The sequence below is a fragment of the Electrophorus electricus genome, chromosome 1 (genome assembly GCF_041902795.1).
Source record: "Electrophorus electricus isolate QZ-2024a chromosome 1, ASM4190279v1, whole genome shotgun sequence".
In the NCBI taxonomy this organism is placed as follows: domain Eukaryota; kingdom Metazoa; phylum Chordata; class Actinopteri; order Gymnotiformes; family Gymnotidae; genus Electrophorus; species Electrophorus electricus.
In genome coordinates this window covers 20,812,202-20,835,261 of record NC_137497.1, presented here as the reverse complement: position 1 = coordinate 20,835,261, position 23,060 = coordinate 20,812,202, and the positions used below count along the sequence as shown (strand labels likewise).

The 23,060-nt window shown below is 40.4% G+C and overlaps 2 protein-coding genes across 2 annotated transcripts in view; both read left to right on the top strand.

Moving 5' to 3' along the window:
• Positions 1-505: 505 nt before the first annotated feature.
• Positions 506-14,196, top strand: LOC145657487 (NLR family CARD domain-containing protein 3-like). The gene is made up of 7 exons (XM_081712570.1): positions 506-587; positions 1,639-3,597; positions 6,122-6,295; positions 7,948-8,121; positions 9,322-9,495; positions 11,603-11,649; positions 11,737-14,196. Exons 2-7 carry the CDS (start codon positions 1,673-1,675, stop codon positions 12,276-12,278), a joined length of 3,036 nt encoding a protein of 1,011 aa, XP_081568696.1. The 5' UTR covers positions 506-587; positions 1,639-1,672; the 3' UTR covers positions 12,279-14,196.
• LOC118241392 (uncharacterized) overlaps positions 723-23,060 on the top strand; it is a 66,610-nt gene continuing 44,272 nt past the window's right edge. Inside the window, exon 1 of the transcript XR_014123209.1 lies at positions 723-738. The gene's annotated coding sequence lies outside the window, so the exon portion shown is untranslated. The remainder of the gene's footprint in view (positions 739-23,060) is intronic.

Genomic DNA, 23,060 nt, shown 5'->3' with positions numbered 1-23,060 from the left:
CAGACAATGACTACACTGACTACAATTTCAGATAAACCCACACCCAAACAAAATGGCAGCCATTCCCTGCCACCAGTGTGTAACTATATACAGGACAATATATATACAAGAAACATATATTATCCAGCAATCAACCAAAGGGGCAAAACGGTCTATAAATCAAGGGGCAAATCCAAAGTCATACACAAAGTCTAGCAAACACAAGCTCAAAATGCAGCAACAAGTCAAAACCAACAACACCAAACTCCTCTCCAGTGAGCCCTAATCCAATCCATTTGTCTCTTCCTCTTCCTTTTATATTGTCCTCTGCTCACCAGTAAACCTGGTGTGGATCAGGATGGGGGATACCGGAGAGGCAAAGCCTGTAACAAAAGGAAGACAGACACAAGCAGACATAACAGGTACTTTAATTTTTCTCCTGATTTTCACTTTCACTTGATGTGAATTATTTTCACCATTTTTATCATCAACAGGTGGGGGAGCCAGAGAGCAGAATCTCCAGATCCCGGCTGTGTGTCTCTGAAGAGTAACAACTCCATTATTATTCCTCCTGGATTCAGTGGTGGATCAGCTGTGACTGACCCCAGGTGAGAGATGGTGCTATAGAAGTAGTGCTACTAGACTCTGACTGACCCCAGGTGAGAGAGTGAAGTAGATGTAGTGCTACTAGACTCTGACTGATCCCAGGTGAGAGACGGTGCTGTAGAAGTAGTGCTACTAGACTCTGACTGACCCCAGGTGAGAGAGTGAAGTAGATGTAGTGCTACTTGACTCTGTCTATAATCATTTTTGTTTTTTGGTGAATGCTTTCTAGCACTAGTTTTGGGGTTTCTAGTGACATGCTCACCTTTACATTTGCTTTTAAATATGTCCCTCTAAAGAGTTTTTGAGGTAATTAGTAAACTGACCTCATGTCTCTATGCATATATATAGTCTCATTGACCTCATGTAGGTATGTGTATAGTGACTCATCTCTGATGTGTGTGTGTTGGTCTCATTACATGTCTGTGTGTATGTGCATAATTCATTACTGATTATGTGTAGTATCATTAATTTGCATGTCTATATATGTATAGTATTGTTACTCTCCTAGCTATCATCTATCTATCTATCTATCTATCTATCTATCTATCTATCTATCTATCTATCTATCTATCTATCTATCTATCTATCTATCTATCTATCTATCTATCTATCTATCTATCTATCTGTACATTTCAGTCTCTTCCTAATGTTTTCTCTAGTGATTGTTAACATTGTTCCATCATTTCTGACTGTTTCTTCTTTTGCTTGTTCTAACATTGTTTGTTTTTGCCATATGACCCCGTGTGTGTTATGACCTGTTTTTCCTGTGTTATTAGGAATCATCCTTATAATGTCACAGTTACATCCTACTAACCTCTAGCCCCGCCCACATATAGCCCCGCCCACCTCTGACTCCTAAGTGTTACTGTACAGTGTGTAAATCTCACTCTGTATCTCCCACTCTACTTTGTATCAGTCTGTTCCTCATTAAGGCCCAGTTCTCCATCACTATCCAAGTTCATTTATTTCAGCACACAAGTCTGTTAATGTTTTCATTAGTACTTTATTATACAGTAGTTTCATTACTGCCATTATGACTGTATGTATCTACAGAAGAACTCATCCTGTTCTACACCCACACAAAGATATGGAAGAGTCCATACAGCAGGACTCTCACACACCAGTGGATGATGTCCTAAACAGAGTCTTGCACACACATAAAACCAGCATGAAGAACAAGTATGAGAGTTTATTTGAGGGAATCAAATCACAAGAGAATAAAACCCTCCTGAACAGGGTTTACACAGAACTATACATCATAGAGGGAGAGAATGAAGGAGTGAATGAAGAACATGAGGTTTTACAGATGGCGAAAACACAGAGGAAACAGCCGGTACAAGACACTCCAATCTACTGCTCAGACATCTTTAAACCTGTACAAAGTTCTGAAAGAGACGTGGAGGAAGTGAAGATCGGAGCTTTGATGGCTGAAGGTGTCAGACACACAGAACCAAAAGAGGATAAAGGCCCAGAAGTGCCACAGCTCAGAACTGTTCTGACTAAAGGCATTGCAGGCATTGGAAAAACTGTCTCAGTGCAGAAGTTCATTCTGGACTGGGCTGAGGGAAAAGCCAATCAGGATGTAGATTTCATGTTTGTGCTTCCATTCCGGGAGCTGAACTTGATTAAAGATGACCACTATAGTCTGCATAGACTCCTGTGTGACTTCTACCCTGAAATAAAAGGCCTGGACCCAAAGATATATAATGTGTGCAAAGTTGTGTTCATCTTTGATGGCCTGGATGAAAGCAGAATTCAACTGAACCTTCCCCAGTGTAATAAAGTGTCTGACATAAGCATGACATCATCGGTGGGTGTGCTGATGTCAAACCTCATCAAAGGAGAGCTGCTTCCCTCTGCTCTCATCTGGATAACCTCTCGACCAGCAGCAACCAATCAAATCCCTCCTCAGTACATCAACCGTGTGACAGAAATTCAGGGATTCACAGACCCACAGAAGGAGGAGTACTTTAGGAAGAGAATCAGTGACCAAGACCAAGCTGAGAAAATCATCTCACACATAAAGACAGCAAAGAGTCTCCACATCATGTGTCACATACCAGTCTTCTGTTGGATCTCAGCCGCTGTGCTTCAGGAAATACTAAAACAAACTGGTACAGAAATCCCTAAAACTCTGACTGAGATGTACATACAGTTCCTGCACACTCAGATAAACATGAAGAATGAGAAGTATGAGGGGAAAAAGGAAAGAGATCAAAAGAAATCTCTGGAATCCAACAGGCCCATGATTCTGAAACTGGCTAAACTGGCTTTCAAACAGCTGATGAAGGGAAACGTGTTGTTCTATAAAGAAGACCTGAGAGAGTGTGGCATTGATGTCACTGAGGCCTCCGTGTACTCTGGAGTCTGCACAGAGATCTTTAGGGAGGAATCTGTGCTATACCAGAGGAAGATCTACTGCTTTGTACATCTGAGCTTTCAGGAGTTCCTGGCTGCACTCTATGTGTTTCACTGTTTTATCAGCAATAAAAGGAGGGCACTGAAGGGTTTTAAGTTACAGTCCAGTTCCAGGTCTGAGAATGTTTCTCTCCATGACCTGCTGAAGTCAGCTTTGTGTAAAGCCTTAGAGAGTCAGAATGGACACCTGGACCTTTTCCTTCGTTTCTTGCTGGGAATCTCACTGGAGTCCAATCAGAGACTCCTACAAGGCCTACTGACACACATACACAGCAGCCCAGTGAGAATCATGGACACAGTCCAGTACATCAAAGACAAAATACAAACAGAGGACCTCCCCACTGAGAAATCCATCAATCTGTTCCTCTGTCTGTCTGAAATGAAGGACCAGTCTCTCCCCAGAGAGATTCAGGAGTATCTACAATCAAAGAGACACTCAGGAAAGAAGCTCTCTCCTGGACAGTGTTCAGCACTAGCCTGCATGCTTCTGACCTCAGAGGAGGTGCTGGATGAGTTGGACTTGGAGAAATACAACACATCAGAGGAGGGTTACAGGAGGCTGTTTCCAGCTGCTGCTAACTGCAGAAAGGCTCTGTGAGTGTTTAACTATTATTTATTCAATAATTTATATTAGTAATTGAGTACTGATGGCTAAATATCTCATTCCCTCTCACAAGGAAGACGCCACACAGCTTTAGAGTTGATACACTGGATCATTTATTTGGTCCCTCCATATTGTCCAGTATTCCCTCAACTCTCACACACCACAACACACCACAAGGTGGCAGAATAGAACCAGCAAAAGCATTTGATATATTTCAATATGAAAGTACAACTTAATCTTTGTTTCAAAACAGAATTTACATAAAACATTGACCATAACATCTTTTTGTCCACTTCTAGTGCTAATGAGTGTTAATGGAACATATGTGGCTGTGAATTAAAACATGTCTTTATGAGTGTTAAAGGAGGTATGTGACTGTGAATTAAAACTAGTCCTAATGAGTGTTAATGGGAGGTATGTGGCTGTGAATTAAAACTTGTCTTAATGAGTGTTAATGGGAGGTGTGTGACTGTGAATGTACAGTCAGGGTTATGATTCAGTTAGAGTTCACTTTGCTAGGATTACTGACTGCTACTGACTTATCAGTTTATCACACCAAACTTTAGCCACTTTACTATTAATATTAAGTGGAGTCTTTAATGGAGCTAATTACACCCACTGTAATATACCACTACAAAAGTTAAACACAGGAAGTTCTCTGTCTTCTCTTTCTACAATACCTGCCTTACCCTGTGCATGTACGTGGATGACACAGTGTATTGTGTTTAAAGATATAGAGCTAGTAGACATGGAAAGGGACTTCACAAGGTTTCCAGAGAAACAAGATTTAGGTCAGAGGTCCTTCATCAGATGTACAAGCAAATAGCCTGTTTACACCTTAAATTAAGGTGTTTCATTTCCAGATTGTACCGGAATTTTAGCTGGATTCTGTTTACACTTTTCACTAAAATGCGTCCTCAGAGTGACCAGATGTGATCCGATTTTATTTTAACATTTTAAAAGCACACCAATCCACACATCGTTTCTGTTTTACTTCCTGAAACCTACATGGTAAACATGATTCCTTGCAGACTATTACCAGTGTATTATACACTCTCAGATATGGGCAGAAACCATTTACAACTGGTAACGAGGTGTCCAGCTATAGCCCTGCAGACAGATCAGACCCCTGAGAGCATCAGCCCTGTGATGGGCAGAAGTGTTTACCAAGCAAGAAAAGTTCATGAAAAGCATGTATATCTAAAAAACAATTAAGCAGCTGACTTTTGTGTTAATACTACTAAATTACATAAATGGACTTATGAGAATTACCTAGCTAGCTGCTGATGTTATCACTAACTGAAACAGGATGTTGTGATTAATGTTCACCATTAGCTAGGCTAGATAATTTACTACTTGGTGAATTGTCAGTTAAGTGATTCAGTCCTGTCTGCCTCGGTGTAGGAGAAGCTTTGACTGGCAGCAGATGTAATTTCTGCACTCAGTCAGCAGACAGGTTTCCACTTGAGTAGTTGTACACAGATACAGAGACTTTCACTTGTATTAAATGCGATCAACATCCATCTCTGACCACTTCTGACTGTGGTTTGAGTGATCAGATTATTGTCATGGAACGTTCGCCTCCAGCGAGGCATGTGGTTTAGCCTGTTACGTGTAGTAGGAGGACCCTCATTTGTGGCCATGTCTGCACACACCTGTACTTCATTTGTCTGTGTATTTAAACCCACGTCAGGGAATGTAGCGCCGTTGGTCATTAACGTAACGTGTCAATGTGGTGTGTTGTTAATAATGTTAAATGTCATACTCGTCATTGTTAGATGTATTTATCATATTCGTTTAATGTTACTCATTTCATGTTCGTATCCTTTGCTTGTAACACGTGAGTGCTCTTGTCTTTGTGTTAGAATAAATGTACGTCCCAGACGTTGGAGTCTGTGCATCCTGCCCCTCGCCCTGCAGCACTCGGGCCACCTGGGGTTACAATTATAGTGTGGCTTGGTTGTTTATGCCTCGCATTTCATGCAGTAGAGTGAAATCCGAATGTGATCTGATCACTAAATTCTGTCCATATATCTTGGTTATTTCATAATTTTAGCTGTTACTTCGTTTTTAATTCTTTGTAAGTAGTCACATCATTGTTCTAATCTGTATGTGTTGTTTAGTAATACTTTAATGACTTACCCAAGGTTTGTTGATTCATTAATTAATATTTCAGCTCTAAATATTGTAAATCCTGAGTCTCTCTTTAACACACCTGCTCCAGACTCTTTCAGACATTGATTAGTTTTGTCTAGTTGTAGTTCTATGTAGCTGTCTTATACTGATTTTATTTATATAACACTAAGTGAATAGTAGGTAATAATAGGTGTTAGATATTAATGTTGTAAATGTTCATTAACTGCAAATCTTTTTATTCAATAACTCTGCCACTAGCTTGGTTAGACTGACTTGCTTGTTTTCTTGTTTTCTTTCTCAAGCTGTTCAAACCATTTTTGTGCAGTTTGATTTCTCACACTCTGTTTTAAATGTGCTTTATTTTCTCTGTATTTGCAGACTAGGTAACTGTACTCTGGACACAGATTTGTGTAAAACTGTATGTTCCACTTTGGCATCGTCAAATTCCTCCCTGAGAGAACTGTGTATCAGTAACAGCACCCTAAACGATGAAGGAATGAAGCTGCTTTCTGATGGACTGAAGAGTTCACACTGTAAACTGGAGATACTCAGGTGAGACACTGTAAATTGGAGACACTCAGGTGAGACACTGTAAACTGGAGACACTCAGGTGAGACACTAAACTGGAGATGCTCAAGTCATTTGTTTAACTCCATTTGAACTCATAAAGTAATGGATCTTAATATGGAGATCTTAATAAGGAGATTTTCCCACAGTGACAAGGGCAAGATACTGTGTGAACACCTACCAGTTCAGAGTGAAATGTGTGTACTCCATGAGCTTTATCAACACCTACCAGTTCAGAGTCAAATATGTGTACTCCATGAGCTTTATCAACACCTACCAGTTCAGAGTCAAATGTGTGTACTCTACAAGCTTTATCAACACCTACCAGTTCAGAGTCAAATGTGTGTACTCCACGAGCTTTATCAACACCTACCAGTTCAGAGTCAAATGTGTGTACTCCACGAGCTTTATCAACACCTACCAGTTCAGAGTGTAGTTTGTCAAATAATAATCATCAGAGAAGACAAAACCACATTCCTTAGTAAAGCTTAAGAGACTCATTGGGAGAAAAATTCTTTACGGCTAAAGGTTTATTTTAATTTTCTTTTACATGGATGTTATTGCATGTAATTTTTTATAGATAACAATACATTAACACACACTGTTCTCTCATGAGTAGAATGAGATATCTAAGGCACTGATCTGGAGAAATACTTAATTATGTTAAATAATACAAATTAAATTGTTGTAACAAAGTTACAAACAATTATCAGTTACATGGCAGTTATCTTTATAGATGCAGTTATATAAATGTAAAACAGTCTGGCTGTTATTAATAAATTGTACACTGAATGCAGTGTAGGTGTTTGAAAGAAAATAGATGAGTGAAGAAGCAACATAAAGAAGCACAAAATAGGAACTGAATGGGATTGGAAAAAAAATACAAACTCAGATCTACTTATAACCATCTTTATGGGCAGAATATGAATATGTATCTGAATATGTATATAAATGTATATAAATATATATATAAACATGAATATGCAGAACACCCCAGACGAGGCTGCTAGTTATTGACTGATACAATGATACTGTCTGATACAATTACACTGTCTGATAGTATCACTGCATCAGTATAATTCTATCTGATACAATTACACTGTCTGATACATTGATATTGTCTGATACAATGTGTCTGACTCCTGCAGAGGAGCCATTGTCCAGAATAAATGCTTCTGTATCTGTAAATATGTCCAAAATATCTCTGAACCAGGTTAATTTACCTGAATATTGAAAAGAAGCAACCTTTTTATTAGACTACTGAATATGAAGGGATGTATTCACAGTAAAACAGTTATATCCTTATGAAGTGACATTCACAGTAAAACAGTCATATCCTCATGAAGCGATGTTTTCACCGTAAAACAGTTATATCTTTATGATGCATTTAGATGCGATCTCACAACAGACAGCAGAGAAAAAAGATGAGAAAAAAGATTTAACAGCGATTATGAAAATGTTTTTAAGATCATCACAATGTACATCAAGAATACATTAATTACACAGCAAACTACATTCATTTCATCTTCTTCAAAAAGCCACATAACTTTAGTTTTTCAGACATCATGATCTAAATACATTATGGTCTTAATACATACAAAGATTCCTCACTGAATGTAAAATCTTTGCCATTGCAGACTGCCATTGTGTAATCTTGGAGAACAGACATGTGAAATTTTGGGTGCAGCTCTACAACTCACAAACAACCGCCTGAGAGAACTAGACCTGAGTAACAATAATCTGCAGGATTCAGGCGTGAAGTTGCTCTCTGCTGGACTGAAGAGTTCACACTGTAAACTGGAGATTCTCAGGTGAACTTTCTGTGAATTCATTGTTGAAATGCAAATTTTATGCTTTGATCTTTTGTGATACCTATTTTTTTATTCCAAAAATAGATTTACCAGTCTTTTATATATGATTTCAGAAAAAGGGCTTAATTCAAGAAAATCTACTTTAGTTAAACAGAAATGATTTAGGGCAGAGGTATTATTCATTTATTTTATTCAGATCTGACATATACTAGAGGTAGAGTTTGTGATAATACCCAAGAAGAATATATTTTAGCTAACTGCCACAAGTCATCAATGTTTACATCATTCTACATTGGAGACTGATTGTAGACCAATCTTTCATTGCACCATACAGATGGGATGTAGTCCACTGTTTTTAAGTCTGTGCTGTAAGAGCCTTTCCTTATATTTTTAACAACAAATATATTCCCATATCAGCACAGCATTTATAAACATCTAAAGACAGCTGCATAAAAGACTAATGGATCTTAAGGGTTTGGGGACAGTGTAGTGAGCTGTACAAAGACTAATAGATCTTAAGATTTTGGGGACAGTGTAGTGATCTGTCATTTTACAAATGGGTATGTGAGATACACAATGTAACTGAAGATTACAGTACCAGTACCAAGGTGTAAGTAACTCTGAATAGAGCTAAACAGACTGGAACAAGTTTAGGAGGTGCACCATTTACAGAAATCTACTGGATTATTCCATGTTAGCCAGTGACTGAAAACTCAGTTAAAAAATAGTGATTGACTCATAAGAAACAAGACTGTGGGGACCAAAGAGCAAACTGGGAAAGTTTTCATCACATGAAAAAACATTTTCTTAATTGTTTAAGGGTAGAGTTGACTGCAGTTCTCCTTTGTAATTATAAATTAAAATAATATAAATATAACAGATAGTGATGTTCAAAATGAACAATAACGTACAAAATATTCTTGGACTACAACTGGACATCAATGGCAGGTCTGTGCACTCCTGTTGCTATGGAAACAAAGACTACCAACGTTTATTACAAATTTCTAATAATATTGGGAATAATTGCATCATGAAGATAATAGGCATGTTTTATCACGAAAAAGTTAAGAATATTAAAAAATGTTAAAATGGTCCAGTTAAAAAAGGTTACTTTTTCATGGTTTTTAATTCCAAACTTTTCTTTACAGTAACGTCTGCTACATGCAAACACATTTTCCTCTTTCTCCCTCCTTTCTGCAGACTGTCTGGTTGTTTGGTCACAGAGGAAGGCTGTTCTTCTCTGGCTTCAGCTCTGAGGTCAAACCCCTCCCACCTGAAAGAACTGGATCTGACGTACAACCACCCAGGAGAGTCAGGAGTGAAGTTGCTCTCTGCTAGACTGGAGGATCCCCACTGCAGACTGGACACACTCAGGTATGTACAAATCTCCTGTCCTTGATCTGATCTGATACTCAACTGTGTGTTCTCAAATACAAACTGCTCTCATACAGAGTGGAGCAGGAACCTTACCATTATTATGGGTAGTGTGTGTGTGTGTGTGTGTGTGTGTGTGTGTGTGTGTGTACGTGTTTGTGTGTGTGCGTGTGTGCATTTGTACGTGTTTGTGTGTGTGCGTGTGTGTGTGCATGTGTGACTGTGAGTGTGTGTGTGTGTGAGAGAGAGAGAGCGAGAGAGAGAGAGAGAGAGAGAGAGAGAGAGAGACTGAACTGTATGCGTTTGTGAGAGAGAAAACAGATTTTTCAGAATATATAAATTCTGTACCCTAAGATGTGATCTCTCTCTCTCTCTCTCTCTCTCTCTCTCTCTCTCTCTCTCTCTCTCTCTCTCTCTCTCTCTCTTTATTCAGTGAGCTTTACTGGCATGACCTAATGCAGTAACAGAACTGGCAGTATATAAACAGTATTACAATAACAGGAATGAAACTTTAATTATGGAAATTAAGAATTCTCTTATTATAAAGAACTTGAAAAGAATGAATTTGGTATGAAATAATAATTGAAAAATGAGAAAAGAAAGGAAAATAAATAATAAGAATAAGAAAATATAAATAATGACATAAATACATAAAGGTGTTTATAAACTGGGCAGTGCAGTCTGTGCGTGTGTGTGTGCGTGAGCGTGCATTTGTGTATGTGTGCGTGCATGTTTGTGTGTGTGTGTGTGTTTGTGTTTAATGTCAGTCATTGTGAGCAGGTCGTCTGCTACAGTGTACTGATGTTTTAGAATCAGATAACACTGCATTTTGCTTTGTGTTTGTGTGTGTGTGTTCCAGTGGGTGATGTAGTTTTGTTTGTGAAATGTAATAATTTGGTTTGGTCTGATTGTTTGTATTTCAGACTGGTCCTGATGTGTTACAGTGTTAGTGTGTGTTAATGAACTCAGTTTCAGGACCAAATGTGTGAGGGGACCAACTGTCTGAGGGGACTCTTTTCTCCGCTGTGTCAGGGGACTCTTTTTTCTGCTGTGTGAGGGGACCAGCTGTGTGAGGGGATTATTTTCTCTGCTGTGTGAGGGGACCAGCTGTGTGAGGGGATTCTTTTCTCTGCTCAGCTCTTGGCACTGCAGGGCTTTGGAGTGGTGTGAATTGGGTCTCTGTTTTTTAAGTGTAGCCAGTATTTAATCATTCTTTTTTGAATTTTGATCAATAGTGAAAATTGGTCTAATTCAGATCTACATGCATTATTTATTGTTTTCCTGTCACCTTTCACGATATTTTTATAGAATTCATTGTGCATAATTTCAGTTGGGTGTTTGTTCCATTGTGAGTGGCCCCCACACTTCGCAACCACATAGCAGAACTGGTTCTATGATAGACTGGAATATTTTGTGCCAAATTTGAATTGGTATTTGAATGTGAATTTGACGTTTGATTGCACAGATGCCATGCGTGCTTTCTTTCTCAGTTCGCTGATTGCTGGATTGAACTAATTGTTGAACTAATTTTCAATCATAAGTAATTGTAATATCTATGGGTTTCTAATGTTTGTATGCGTATCCAGTAGGCCCAGGGTCCAGGTCTGTCAGTACTGATCCAGTAGGTCCAGGGTCCAGGTCTGTCAGTACTGATTCAGTAGGTCCAGGGAACAAGAGGTGAGCAAAAGGTGTATCTCCCCAGAGAGTCCCCTCGTAACCCACCGTTGACAATGTACTGACCCAGACTATGACAGATCTGCAGGAGGTCTTATCCATTCCTGTTCGCCTGTGTGTCAGAATTCTATCAGGAGAGATTAGTTATATTTCTTGGGTAATGGTGTCCAAATATGTGAGTGTTACCTTGTTGTGTGTTGGAGTCAGGTAGAGATCCAGTAAGTGTGTTCACATCTCCACAGATCAGCACACTGGGCCTAGAAGCCATTGATCTGATCATGGAGACTGGGACAGATGTCTTCATTATAATAAGGGGATTCACTGGGAGGACTGTAGATTGTACAAAGGAATATTTCTTTTGGAGTGTCTATAATTTCTTTATTGATTTTAAGAGAATATGTTACTTTTCTAATATGTGCGTGTGTTTCTTTAGGTTGGAATACATTGGGAAGATCAGAATCAAACCAGGAATAAGAAAATGTAAGCAGTAAATGTACATACAGACACACACACACAAACACACACAATATTTGTGATCTCTCCTCTAATGTCTCTTCTTGTGTGCAGATGCGTGTGATCTCACACTGGACCCAAACACAGCACACACACGTCTGTCTCTGTCTGAGGGGAACAGAAAGGCGACGTGTGTGAAGGAACAGCAGTCGTATCCTGATCATCCAGAGAGATTTGATGTCTTGTATCAGGTTCTGTGTAGAGAGAGTCTGACTGGACGCTGTTACTGGGAGGCTGAGTGGAGTGGGGGAGGGGCTGATATATCAGTGACATATAAAGGAATCAGCAGGAAAAGACTCAGTTATGACTCTGTGTTTGGATACAATGTAAAGTCCTGGAGTCTGAGCTGCTCTGATAACAGTTACTCTGTCAGACACAGTAATAAGGGAACTGACATCTCTGCCCCCTCCAGCTCCAACAGAGTAGGAGTGTATCTGGACTGGCCTGCCGGCACTCTGTCCTTCTACAGCGTCTCCGCTCACACACACACACTCACACACTTACACACACTCCACTCCACATTCACTGAGCCCCTCTATGCAGGGTTTAGGGTTTGGCGTTTTGACTCCTCAGTGTGTGTGTGTGAGCTAGAATAGCCTCCTGTGTCCTGGAGGAACACCTGAGTCTGCAGGGAAACACACTCCTCTACACACACACACACACTACATCTATGTCTCTCTCACACACAAACACACTATACATCTCTCTCCATCTCTCATACTCTACTCACACATACATTCTCTACCACCCTCTCACTCTCTCTCTCTCTCTCTCTCTCACACACACACACACACACACTACACCTCTGTGTCTTTGTCAGTCACGCACACACACTCTACACCTCTCTCTCACACACACACACACACACACACACACACACACACACACACACACACACACACACACACACCTCTCTCTCGCTCTCAAACACACACAAAATACACCTATATCTCTTGCACACATATGCAGACAAACCTCTTTCTCTCTCAAACACACGCAATATACATCTCTCTCTCTCTCACACACACACTACACCTGTATCTTTCTTTCACACACATACACAGATGTATCTCTCTCACACACTCTTTCACACACTACCCTTCTCACACATACATACTACAAATCTGTCACACACTCCACCTCTCACACACACAAACATGCACTGTACACCTGTCTCACATACACACCACTTTCACACACAGCCTCTCACATACACACAATTCACCTGTCTTTCTCTCTCTCTCTCTCTCACACACACACACACACACACACACACACACACACACACACACACACACACACACACACACACACACACACACACACACACACACTCTCTACATCTCTGTCTCTCTCTCACAAACACATACAAAATACACCTGTATCTTTCTCTCTCACACACACACACACTACACATCTCTGTCACACTCTATACCTCTCACTCTCTGTCACACACACCACTCACACGAACACACAGTACACCTCTGACACACACATAATATACCTCTTTCACACGCAAACAAACACAATCCACCTCCCTCTCTCAAACACACACACAGACACACACAAGCATGCACTGTCCATCTGTGTCTCACATACTCACCTCTTTCACACACAGCCTCTCACACACACTCACACAATACATCTCTCTCTCTTTCACACAAACACTCTGCTCTTTCTCTTTGAATTGTGTTGGTTTTGTGTTGGTTCTCTGTTGCTGCTGGGAAATGACTGTAAATCAGCACTCTGATGCTCCAATAAGGGACACACACACACACACACACACACACACACACACACACACACACACACTACATCTCTCTCTATCACTCTTACACACATTACACCTCTTTCACACTATACACTGTACCTCTCACATACATACTCTACACCCCCCTCTCTCTCTCTCCCCCTCACACACACAAATGAACACACAGGAATTGTTTGATCAGCCTTGATGATGTGATTTAATGAGTGATAGTGAACATGGAAATAGCTTTATTTAGTGAGGACCTGCAAGGGAAGATAAATTTAAGTATTTGAGATTAAACATTGTTCTTATACTATGTTACTAGAGTTTAAATTTAATGTTTATCTGGCCAGGAAAGTTTGTATATTGTAAGTAAGTAGGTAAAACAAAAGTAGGTCAAGAGAAAAATTAACTTACCAGTGATTATTTTTTTGGAGAGTCTTCCATATTGTTTTGGAGAGAAAAGAAACCATAGTCTGTGTTGAAGGGGACTTTTATGGGGAATTGTCCTGCCCAAAGACAGGAAGTGATGTCACATAATTTCCTGTTTTTCCCTGTATAAGTTTCTAAGGGAAAATTCAATAGAGTGGTGTTTTGAATTTAATTGATGTTGGAGAATTTATGATTGCTGGATTTTTTCTGCTTGAACTTGTAAATGCTAAATTCTACTTTATTAAATATTTGTGTTTGTTTTTGATTGGATGTGTTTTTTTCTTTTGCACTGGAGCACTGAGAGCCAATAAACACCTTTTCTTTTGTATCCACTTGGAATGTAGCCATGTGTCTTTTCCACTAGACAATGATATTTATAAGTGCAGGATTAGTGGTCAAAAATATTCCACAAATAAATACCCTTAAAATACTTCACAAATAAATACTCTTAAAATGCTCCGCAAGTAAATGAGTCTTCAGTCTGCATTTGAAGACAGCAAGAGACAGTATTAATTCATCCCTCCATCTGGGGATGGTCAGAGAAGAGTCTTGACGCTTTTCTTCCATAAGACTTGAAGGAAGGTGTATCTGAGGTTGTGACTGGGCTTTAGCCAGTGTCATCACGTAGGGAGGAGTGTTTTTCTGTAGGAGAGTGATGGATTTGACCACATGGAGGACGAATGATAACTAGTCTAATAACAGGTCTAAAAACAGATCTAATAACAGGTCTGATAACTGGTCTAATAACAGGTCTGATAATGGGTCCAATAACAGGTCTGATAACGGGTCTAATAACAGGTCTGATAAGTCTGATCATTGGTCTAATAACAGGTCTGTTGAATGTGTGTGTTTTGTGTCTGTTGAATGTGTTTGTTTTGTGTCTGTCTGTTGGATATGTGTGTGTTTTGAGCATGCCTGTCTGTTGTATTGTGAGTGTGTTTTGCACATGCCTGTCTGTTGTATTGTGTGTGTGTTTTGCATGTGTCTGTCTGTCGTATTATGTGTGTGCACATGTCTGTCTGTTGGATGTATGTGTGTTTGCACATGTCTTTCTGTTGTATTATGTGTGTGTTTGCACATCTGTCTGTTGAATTGTGTGTGTATTTTGCATGTGCCTGTCTGTCAGATGTGTATGTTTTGCACATGCCTGTCTGTTGGATGTGTGTGTGTTTGCACATGTCTGTTTGTTGTATTATGTGTGTGTTTGCACATCTGTCTGTTGAATTGTGTGTGTATTTTGCACGTGCCTGTCTGTCAGATGTGTGTGTTTTGCACATGCTTGTCTGTTGGATGTGTGTGTTTTGCATATGTCTGTTGGATGTGTGTGTTTTGTGTGCCTATCTGTTGTATTATGCGTGTGATTTGCACATGCCTGTCTGTTGGATGTATGTGGATTGTGTGTCTATGTTGGATGTGTGTGTTTTGTCTATTAGCTGTAGTCAGGCTCAGCTGGACACTTGTGTGTCTTTTTTGGTGGTAGGCTGAGTTACTGAGGTACAGGTAAGGTGACCAACACACACCCAGTTCTGCTGACCAACACACACCCAGTCCAGCCGCACTCCTACCACACAGAGGGAGAGTGAGCACACTTACACTGGCACTGAACAACCCCCCAAGAGTTCTGTTGCCATGGTAATGGTGTCGCGTGAGTACAGTCAGGGGTAGTTACACTCATCGAGTGGCCCTTGCGTGCATGTGCTGTTAGCTGCTGTCATTTTGGGGGTGAGGTGTTTTGGTGAACCATTGCGAAATGGCCACGTGAGCAGCAGCTGTCAAAGGTCACGTCAGCGCTGTGGAAAGGAAACGCTCAACTGCAGACAGATGGAGCCACAGCCGATCTCTCCGTGTGACGCCCAGACACACACCTGCCCATCGTCTGCTCACTGCTAGTGCACGACTGCTATCGGTATGTGACAGTGTGTGTTTTTGTGTGTGCATGCGTATGTTCAAGTTCAAGTTCAAGTTTGGTTTATTTGTCACATACATAGTCATACACAGTATAACTCGCAGTGAAATGCTTGAGAGTGCTCTGTCCAAACTGAGGAAAAAGAAAACAGGTGCATAGAGAAATATATATTCTATATACGTACAAAAATATATTAACAATGTATGTACAATATATGTATATTATGATTATATACACAATGTACAATGTATATGGTTGTGTGTGTATATATATATGTACACAATGTACAGAATGTACAGATCCATTTTGTAAAATGGCATATTTACAGTTTTTATGTTACATGGTGGTAATAGAATATCTATATATATACAGTTATGCTACATGGTGGTGGTGGTCCCCACAGTTGATCAGTTTCCCTGATTCAGGGCCCGAATGGCCTGTGGGAAGAAGCATGTGTGTTTGGGACAATCCTGGAAGCCACAGCAGAGGTTGCATATGTAAGGGTTCAGGACAACCAAGTATTTTTATTTATTTTAGATTTTTTGCTGAAAACAAAACAACCTGCTCTGCCTCTCTGAGACTGGACAGACTTTCTGAATTTCTGAGAGAACTGCAAAATAACCACTAGAGCTCATTCATAATGCAAGTCTTCAGAAGCAGCTCAAACTGTCACTACACATTTCCTTATTTCATAGTTAAAACAAATAAGCCCATTATCAGAGATATTAAAAACAGCAGTGTCCTTACATCACCATGGTGATGACCTTTGCTTTAAGGTCCCTGGTGTGGATCCATTCAATGCACAGCTGTTTATATAGTATCAGAATGAACACTGCAACACACCTCACAAATAATTGTATTTTATATAGTATCAGAATCAACACTCACATACCTCATAAATAATTCTTCAGCTTTTCTGGGGCCCTGAGAGTTGTGGGGCCCTGTGGGTCCAGCTATAGATGCCTGTGTGTCCTGCCCGTAAACGTGCTGCCTTTACAACTCCCATGTGAAATGCTGAGCTTGTCACTACAGGAAAATTTCCTTTCATGACTCTCTTTCCTCCTGTTCAGCCATTACTCTAAGAAGCTGTCAACACTCCCCCACAAACACAACACGAGGGCGTACGTCATTCACCGAGGTGCAATGGTTGTGAAACCAACCATTGATATGGCTGAGTGCGGTGTCCTGAATCCCCATCCCCTGCTTTTAATGAACTGACTTACAAAAGAGCCTTCATTGAATGGTGCAAACCTCTCTAGAGGACAAGTGGTTTCTATGGAAACCACTTGAAGCCCAGCTCCACATTCAGAAGTGGACAAAACTCTGCAACTCTGAGATTCTGGATCCATTTGAAGTGCCTCCAAATCTCCACCAAAAAATGGATGTCTGAGTATCAATGTGTGTGGTATCTCTCCATGATGATATATGTTGTTTTGTATGGCCGCAACATGAATGCAGGATGACAGGTATGATGTACATCCTGTTACAGAACAGTGTGATGAGACAACAGGTATGATGTACATCCTGTTACAGGATAGTGTGATGAGATGACAGGTATGATCTGATATTGCTCCAGAGGACAAGGGAGATCTTTGATACAGCTTGTTCTCACATTCTGTAGGGGGTGTCCACACACACACATACATACACACACGCACACACACACACACACACACACACACACACACACACACACACACACACACACACACACACACACACACACACACACACAGACAGACTGCATGCTGCGTTAGCTGCACTGGGCCTGCTATTTCAATCAGGACAGGAGTCATAACCATGCGGAGAGCCGTGTGGGATTTGGCGGTAACTCGCTCTTCTCAGTAACCTGCCGAGTGCCCACAGAAGGAAGAAACTGTATTACCATATTTATCATTTAGAAAACAAGTGTATGTGTTTTTGCCCAAGCACAGAACTTGTGAATATTTAAGTCAGATATGAGGCTGATTCTCTCTCTATTGTTTTTACATATACATTCACTATTTGTTTAATATTCATTGTTATATCAATTATCATATTTATTGTAAAGGTGAGCGGTAAGGAGGCGGACGCATGTGAGGAGAAGAGCGAGATTTATTAGGGGCAAATCCAGAGTCGTACTCAGAGTAGCCCAGGGGCGTAGAGTTTTAGAACACATAACAAAAACAAGGACTAGGATAACGAAGCCTAGGAAACACAAACCAAAATCACACGAAGGCAAGCAGGGAAAGCAGCTATAACAGAAAATAAGAAGTAACATACGTAGGTAAGGAAACACAAAACAGCTAGAATCAAACAGACTAATGGACACAGAGGCTTCGAAACAAAGACGGGCTTACACACATCCAATACATTCAAACATGCAATATATTCCACACAAACGCACGCAATGAACAGCAAAAACACAAGGAACCACACAGGGTTTAAATACTTGAACTAATGAACACTAAACAAGGCACAGGTGCAAATCATGAACAGTGAAAACCAAAACAGGGACTGGAACAGGACTGAAAAAGTGAAACATGAGAAACGAAACCATAGAGACGGACAATAGGAGGGACCAACTGTGACATTTATTCATGACATACATTCTGTTTCACAAGTGATGGGCGCTATGTCCACAAACTGGACAACAGACTAAAGCAAACCAGGGGGAAAGAGAACAAGAAAACACTACTGAGAACTTCATCTCATGCGGTTGTGAATCCAGATTAGATTACAAGACTCTTTTCTTGGTTTCTGTCTTTTTGGGGGTTGTGATTTAATTTTTATTTTTGCCTGATTTTAAATTATTCACCTGGTTTTGTACTTTTACTGGAACCCCACAGATGACCGTAAACATCTTACAAGGCTTGTTTTAAATTTCAGAGGTGGCGTGGAATCCCACAAGCCGCGCTACACTCGGAGTGTGCAGCTCGAGAAAGCCCAATATCCAGACTTTGAATTTGTGGACGTTGGAGCTGAGCTCTTTGAATTTCCTCTCAACTAAAACAAAACTTTTATTTTTTAAATATCTGCTGTGGAATTCCCTACATGTTCATGTGAGTCCAGCTTACACCATACGTAGGTAAGATGGAAACTGTAAGCATTGAAACACAGGTGATAGTGGCCTTACAGCGCACTGTCCTAAAAATAGAGCCATTGGCCATTAGCTAAGACAAGGTGAGCTAAGGAAGAGTGTGTCCATGTGTCCATGTGCAGGACACACGAGGTCCTCACTGCAGGAAACACTGTGTTGAGTTTGGACTAGTAGGTTGATAGTTCCAAATACAACAACAGCGTTTCCTCAGGTGATCACAGAATAATGCATGTGCCTAATCATGTACTTTAGATTGTATCTTCAGTGAAAACCTTTATAGATGTTGGTACCATAATAGAGTTTACATTAATAGAGGTAATAGAGTTTTAACAGAGTTAATAAAGTTTACATTCACCAGGAGTTTTGAAATGGACATGACAGGAGCTAATAATAAATAATAAATCAGATTGATCTGATTAATATTATTAACAGTGTTATTCAGAGAATGGGTCTATTGTTTGTTTGTGTTATGTAAACCAAGACCCCCAATCCCGCCCTCACCTGTGATGGTCTCATTTTTGTAAGACCTAATTCTAACTCTGTGGTACCTCAGTGAGACAATCCTTTACACCTCACCCTTCAGACATATCCACACGCACAGGCACACACGCACACACACACACACACACACACACACACACACACACACACACACACACACACACACACACACACACACACACACACATGCACACTTTATTTTCCAGAAAATTAACTAATTCTCATCTAAATGAATGAATAAAATTTTTAATTTAAAATGATATTTCCTATGGGTGGGTTGCTTACTGCTGGATTCAAATCCATAGAGAATTACAGTTATCTTCTTTCTTTAATTATCATGTCAAGCGCTGTCCGTAACCTCCAGCTTTGAAAGAGAAAGGTGGTACCCTGTTAAGCAAGCCCACACTGTCTCTATATTGGACTCAGGACACAGAAGTAGCCTGTCAGTTAGGCGGATGGGTGCTGTCCTGATAGTATATCCTTCAGGGTTTGGCATTGTGAGTGGGCATGCCCTGATTTTGACCAATTTTGTGTGTCTTGCTGGAAAACTCTTTGGAGCTTCAGTGGTGAGCTGACAGACACACAGGTGATTTATTACACAGACTGATGAACAGCGATACTTCTGTGGAAATTTTAACAGGGTGGCCCTGTTAAAATGAAGGAACGACAAGAAAATGACTGAAATGGTGGACTTGATCATTGGAAGTGGCTGCTGTCTTACATTCTTCTGTCCCTGCAGACACATGAAGGCAGACGCACACGCTCACAACCTGCTCTCCTTCAGGAATACAAAGCAGCTTTGATCTCCGGGCTGACAGAGCCTCCCAGTTGACTCTACAACACAAGAGCATTCTTATCAGGGCTTGTGAGGGGGAGACTGTTTGGTAGGCCCATATGTTTAGACAACGCACTGTGTTCCTACTGCATTTACCCGGAGCCCTGCGCTCCGTCCGGAGGAGCTGACAGCAGCAGAAGGAGGGATGGTGAAGAGGGGGACCAGGCCCTAGATGGAGTCTTTGACTAATAGACTGAGTGAGTGTAAATCCCCTACACCCTCAGTGTGGATTTGGACTCTTAAATAGGCCTGCTCCTGTTCTGCATGTATTTAACAGGAATGACTGGATAAACTAGGATGTATAATGGTGCAGTAGCAGTGCTGTGTTTGAGGGGTGAAGCAAGACACAGACACACCCAGTGGTGGACAAACCCAAGAGCCAGTGAGGTGTTAAAAGCAGAAGGGCACAGAGTTGGGGGCTCAAGGGGCTCAAAAGGACAAGATTTGTGCTGTGATTCGGCTCATCTCTCTTAGGAATATTCACAGTAGCATAGAACTAACAAAAAGCTACTGCCAACTCTAACATACATACTCATAACACACACACACAGCATTTTACAAACTCACTATACAAAGTAACAGAACAAACAAAACCAAAAATTTAACTGATTTTGGCTTCTGATGAATCGTTACCATTTTTCCATTAACTGTTATTAGTTCTATTTAAACTGAAACTGATTCACTCTACAAAGACAAATGGAAGAGACGCGAGTCAGAGACGGCAGGAGGAGTTCAGACACAAAGAAGGAGAAGACAGGAAACAGTGACCATGTGCTACTGACAGACACTGATGTAGGCTGACACAGCCACACAGTAAGCCCCCCTCTCTCTCTATCTTTCTCTTTCTTTCTCTCTCTCTCTCTCTCTCTCTCTCTCTCTCTCTCTCTCTCTCTCTCTCTCTCTCTCTCTCTCTCTCTCTCTCTCTCTATCTCTCTCTGTTAGTGACAAACTTTAACAGAGCGGTTTTAACAACCTCTTTTTTCCTCACTGACGGGTAGAATGTCAGGATCTGTTATTAATGCTTCATGTTAATTAAAAACCTCCTTGATGTTTTTAATGCAGTGCACCTCCTGGTTTGAGTGGCTCACACCCCTCACTCCTACTCATGCTCACCCCTCACTCCTACCCACTCTCACCCCTCACTCTCACTCCTCACTCTCACCCTTCACTCCTACTCCTCACTCCAAGTGAGATACTAGTGATGGTCCCTACTGTGCCGAGGCTTCGGAGCGCATGTAGAGAGATCCAGGAAGTCTTTTATGAAACATGTATCGAGGCTTGCTTCTTTAAGGACGAATGACGTCACTGATGATGCCTGAAACCTCACTGGTTCAGGAAGCATTTCGAGTGTTGGAGCAATTTATGAACACACATAAAGCGCAATGGATCCACGCAAAATTTGCATGTTTGTGTTCTGTCAGTTTGCCTGTGACATTGATGAGCTTGTTTTCATGGAGCCTGCTAAAAGGAAAAGGGTTTCCCCTGTATGGAAACACTTTGAGCAGATCTCTCCAAATAAGGTATTGCACATAATATGCCTGTAAATAATGAAATGTGTTACTACTATAATATTCACAAGTTGGTTTTTTTCCATTCCAAGCCACTGAGATACAACAACAACACCTCATCTATGTTATTGTACTTGTCATGTATAATGAGGGGGATAGAGTTGGATCCAGCCAAGGTGGGTATGCGTTTCCAATTTTCATATTTGTTAATCAACCATGATAATAATGACATTAACCACGATGCTACATTCCTCACACACAGCACAAAATAAAAACAAAACATGTGCACATGTTCATGTAATTACTTCTGACATGCAAATACTGTAATTAAACCATAACCTGATTTTATTTTATTCACTGTTAACATATATATAAAATGTGTATATACTGTATATACATATTTATATACTGCATTAGTCTCTGCACCTTAAATGTTATTTGCAGTTTGAATTGGATTATAAAGTGTAAAAATGACAAAGTGTAATCTAATCTTTACAAAGCAGTGACCAGAAAGGAAGAGCTGGATGAGGCTTTGGTCTCCATGATTGTTAGAGACACACAGCCATTTAGCACAGTTGAGGATAAATGCTTCAGGGATTTGATCCAACCTATATTTTCCCAACTAGGAAAGTTTGTGTGGTGCCATGGATAAATTATGAGAGGAGTATTAAAAAATATATATTTTCTTCCTTCCCTTTAGACTGCAAAGGCCGTGGTTGAGGCCCAACATCAAATAGAGAAAGAGAAGACCAAAGCTGAGCTCCAGAAAGTTCCTGCAGTGAGTTTGACAGAAGACAAACTACTTGGCTGTGACCTGCCATTTTATAGATGACAACACAGCTGAAAATTTGGCCTTATGGAAGAATGGGAAATAAAATCCAAAGTAACATGTCTAGTTACGGATGGCACATCTGATATGATTGCCTGTGGCAAACAGCTGAAGCTGCGTCATGCCTTCTGCATTGCTCACACCCTGAATATAGTTGTTAAAAAAGTTCTTGAACTAACCCCAGTGCGATCTGCCATTCCTACAAAGGCAAGGAAGCTGGTGAGCTATTTCAGAAGCAGCACAAGTGTCAAAGTTAGTAACATTATTTTTACATTTGTTTACACATTGTTTTATATTGCTACATATGTAACGTTTATGTTTTTATCGTTAAAGGAGAAGCTGGACCTTGTTCAAGAGCATATGGGAAAACCAAAAAAGACACTGATTCAGGAGGTTGAAACAAGGTGGTACAGCAGCTTTCAAATGCTGGAGCGATTAGTAGAACTCAGGGAGCCTGTAAGCACTGGCAGGCTTACAAACTGGTATTCCTGCTCTGACCTCTGATGAGTACAATAATGTTTGTGAGCTCCTGTCTATA